The sequence below is a fragment of the Geospiza fortis genome, unplaced genomic scaffold, assembly GCF_000277835.1.
Source record: "Geospiza fortis unplaced genomic scaffold, GeoFor_1.0 scaffold254, whole genome shotgun sequence".
NCBI lineage: Eukaryota > Metazoa > Chordata > Aves > Passeriformes > Thraupidae > Geospiza > Geospiza fortis.
The window spans coordinates 711,870-715,490 of NW_005054441.1; the positions used below are offsets into that span (position 1 = coordinate 711,870).

The 3,621-nt window shown below is 58.7% G+C and overlaps 1 protein-coding gene across 1 annotated transcript in view; it reads left to right on the forward strand.

Moving 5' to 3' along the window:
- TCF3 (transcription factor 3) overlaps window positions 1-3,621 on the forward strand; it is an 83,040-nt gene that overhangs the window by 52,757 nt on the left and 26,662 nt on the right. The window contains 1 exon segment of the mRNA XM_031062220.1: window positions 2,940-3,007. Within this exon segment, the coding sequence (XP_030918080.1) occupies window positions 2,940-3,007 (68 nt within the window).

Here is a 3,621-nt window from a genome sequence, read left to right on the forward strand (position 1 = left end):
ACCCCACCCTGAGCACCCCTGGGAGCTCCTGGAGCTCTGGCAGCCTTGGCACCATTCCCTGGGGAGCCTGGGCAGTGCCCAGCAGCCTCGGGGGGCAGAACCTTGCCCTGAGCTCCATGCCAAGGCCTGGCCCAGCTCCAGCCCTTGCTGGGCTCCTGTCCCTGTCCCAGAGCAGAGCTCAGCCCCTGCCCCTGTGCCTGCCCTGGGGAGGAGCTGCAGCCCCCGAGGAGCCTCCCCTCAGTCTCCTGGGCTGCAGCTGAACCAGCCAAGTGCCCTCAGCTGCTCCTCAGCCCCTTCCCCAGCTCCGTGTCCCTCCTCTGGGCACTCTCCAACAGCTTTGGGTCCTTCTGATCCTGTGGTGCCCAAAGTGCCCCCAGCACTGGAGGTGAGGCTGCCCCAGGGCAGAGCAGAGTGGGACAATCCCTCCCTGGGCCTGGTGCCCCCCAGCACAGGGGGGCCCTTGGGGCTGCCAGGACACAGCAGTGACTCAGATCCAACTTGCCACTGACCAGCACCCCCAGGGCCCTTCCCGTGGCGCTGCTCTCCAGCCTCTCATTCCCAGTCTGTCCCTGCATCCAGGGCTGCCCCATCCCAGGGCTGGATCCAACACTTGCCCTGTTCAACTTCACATGCTTGGGGATTGCCCAGTGTCCCTTCACCCTCACACACACATCAGGAGCCCCCTGGTTCAGCCCAAGTTCTCTGCTGATGGCAGAGGCTGCTGGGTGGGGTTTGGAGCACCCTGGACAGTGGGAGGTGCTCGTGCCCATGGCAGGGGTGGAACTGGATGAGCTTTAGGGCCCCTTCCAACCCAAACCATTCTGTGATTCCCCACTGCAGTCACCCATGCAAGCTGCAGTGTGTTATCAGAGGGAGACCTGGCTGCTGCTGTCCAGCCAGCCCCCCTGGCATTACCCTGCTTTTCCTCTGCTTTAGGAGTAATCAGAACCTGCCTGATGCCACAACCTGCTGTGTCCTTTGTGCTCGTGGCTGGTGCTGCAGTGGCTCGAGCTCTTAAGCTCTTTTAGAAATTAGGTCATTTAGGAGATCCATCCTCTGACATTCTGACCTTTGTTTACTTAACGTTTAAGCCTCTGAAGGGAAATGGCAGCAGCACCCAGAGCCTCCTGCTGTCACTGCAGGGAGGGAGGGGAGGCTGAGCTGTGCTAGGACCTTCCTAGCAGGAAGGTCTGGGGCTTGGGGGTCAGAGTGGGGGAATCCACTCTAAAATTTTTGGGTTGAGTTCATGACCTCCATGGTAAGGTTGCAAAATGAGCAGCCTCCTCTCTGTTCCCATCTGGCACAGGAATGATAGAATCCTGGAATATCCTGAGCTGGAAGGGACCCACAGGTCCATAAGTCCAGCCCCAGACAGCTGGGGCTGCCCCTGGATCCCTGGCAGTGCCCAAGGCCAGGCAGGACGGGGCTTGGAGCACCTGGGATGGTGGAAGGTGTCCCTGCCGTGGCAGGGGCTGGAGTGAGATGGGCTTTAAGATCCCTTTCAGCCCAAACCACTCTGGCATTCTCTGGGCCCTGTGCTTCAGGGGGGATGGTTTGAGGCATTTTGCTTCCCCTCCCCTGTTCATCTGCTCCCCAAAACCTCTCAGTGGTGTGGGGAGGGTCCTGCCAGCCCCAGTGCATTAACCTGCATCTTAGTGGCCTGGGGGCTGGCTTTAGGCTAAGCAGATTGGCAAAATCCTGCCCCTCCCAGTTTTGCTCACTAAGCCAGAGCAGAGGCAGGATGTGATGTGTGATCCCTTTTCAGGAAGGGTTTGGGGCTGGGGGCTGGTGGAGTGCTTGTTCCCCACTAGAAGAGTGTCTGGTTGTGCTTTAGAGGGATGGAGAGAATCCCAAAGGACACGGTTGTGCCTCCAGCTGCTCCATTCCCTCCTCGCTTCCCTGTGTCCTTTGCTGCCCTGGCACCCCTGGGTGCTGCTGGCTGGGGCCAGGCTGTGCCCAGGGCAGTGACCATGAGGCAGGGGAGTGCCAGGATGTTTTGGACAGGGAACATCCCATCACGTATCTGGCCTCCTTTTTTTTTTGGCCCTTCAAAACTTTATTTTCAGCTGCATGTGTGCAGGGTGAGGTGGTTGTGAGAGAAGCCCTCGTTGATCCTGGGTGCCAGGACAAGGCAGAATGGCTTCCCACTGCAGAGGGCAGGGCTGGATGGGATCTTGGGCAGGAATTGTTCCCTGGCAGGGTGGGCAGGCCCTGGCACAGGGTGCCCAGAGCAGCTGGGGCTGCCCCTGGATCCCTGAAAGTGTTCCAGGACAGGTTAGACAGGGCTTGGAGCAGCCTGGGACAGTGGGAGGTGTCCCTGCCATGGCAGGGCTGGCACTGGATGGGCTTAGGGGTCCTTTCCAACCTAAATCCTTCTGGGAACCTGTAACTTCAGGGGGGCACTGCTGGCACGGGGCTGTGCCCACACAGATCCCAGCTGGCTGTGAGGAGCTGCAGAGTTTGGGAAGTTGAATCTCCCTTGGGAGAGGGGCAGAAGGTGCCCAGTGCCCTGTGCAGAGCAGGAGCTCAGCTCTCCTTGGCTGGGAGTGCATTTCCTGCTGTCTGGAAAGAATCCCCAGAGTCTGTCACTGTCCTGGCCCTTGGTGTGCTCTGCCCTGCCCCTGCCAATCCAGATGGGCCTCGGGGTCTGCAGGGAGCCTTTGGCTGGGGGCTGGCACTGCCAGTTTCCATGGCCACAAACATTCCCCTGTGCCACTGCAGCTCCGGGCTTTTGGTGATTTTGGACCTGCTCTCTGTGAACTTAAAGCAGCTCCTGCTTTAGCACAAGCTTTTCAGGCTGTCCCCTCATGGGAGGGCAGGGTGAGCTGCTTTATGGGAACAGGATTTGTCCCTCGGCAGGATCCAGGTGCCTGGGGGCAAAAAATCCCCTCCACTTCCCTCTTACCCCAAACCTTCTCTTTTCTCTTCTCCTTCTGCAGGGAAGAGCAGTGAAAGAGCCTCATACTCCACGTTTGGAAGAGACACAGGGATGCCAGCACTAAACCAGGTAATGATAAAATGCAGTGAGATTTTCTGCTTCATTTACTGGCTCCCAAGAGTGGGAGTCTGGTAATGAAACCAGCCTGGATTTACATCTCGTCTCCATGCACAGGGTCCTGGGAAGCCTCTGCTCTGCTCCAAAACCTCTGTGGAGTGTTGGGGGATCTATTGTTGTGTGCTGCTGGCTCAGAGGAGTTGTCAGAGGTTGGAAAATGTTGGTTGTAGCAGCCTCTCACTTCTCTCCCAATCTTCTTCAGCCTCGCTCCTTTTGTTATTGTTACTCCTGGTTTGTGTTTGATCAGCCCTGACCCAGCCTCGCTGCCTTGCTGGGAGTTCCAGGCAGTCAGATCCAAGCAGCTCCTTTCCTTGTGCCAGGCTGCCTGTGGGCAGGGAGCGTTCCAGGAGGCTCCTTCCCCCCCACTGCCTGCCCTGGGCTTTCCCTCTCCCTCTTCAGCAGCATCTCCCAGCTCCCTGGCCAGTGGCCAGTGGCCAGTTCTGGGGAGGGTCTCTGAGGTGGTTTCTGTGCTGCTGCAGCATCATTTGAGTGACTCTCAGGTGGAACTTTGGTTTTATGGTGGGGCTGTGGGTGCAGGACCTGCAGCAGGAGCTCTGTCCAGCCCT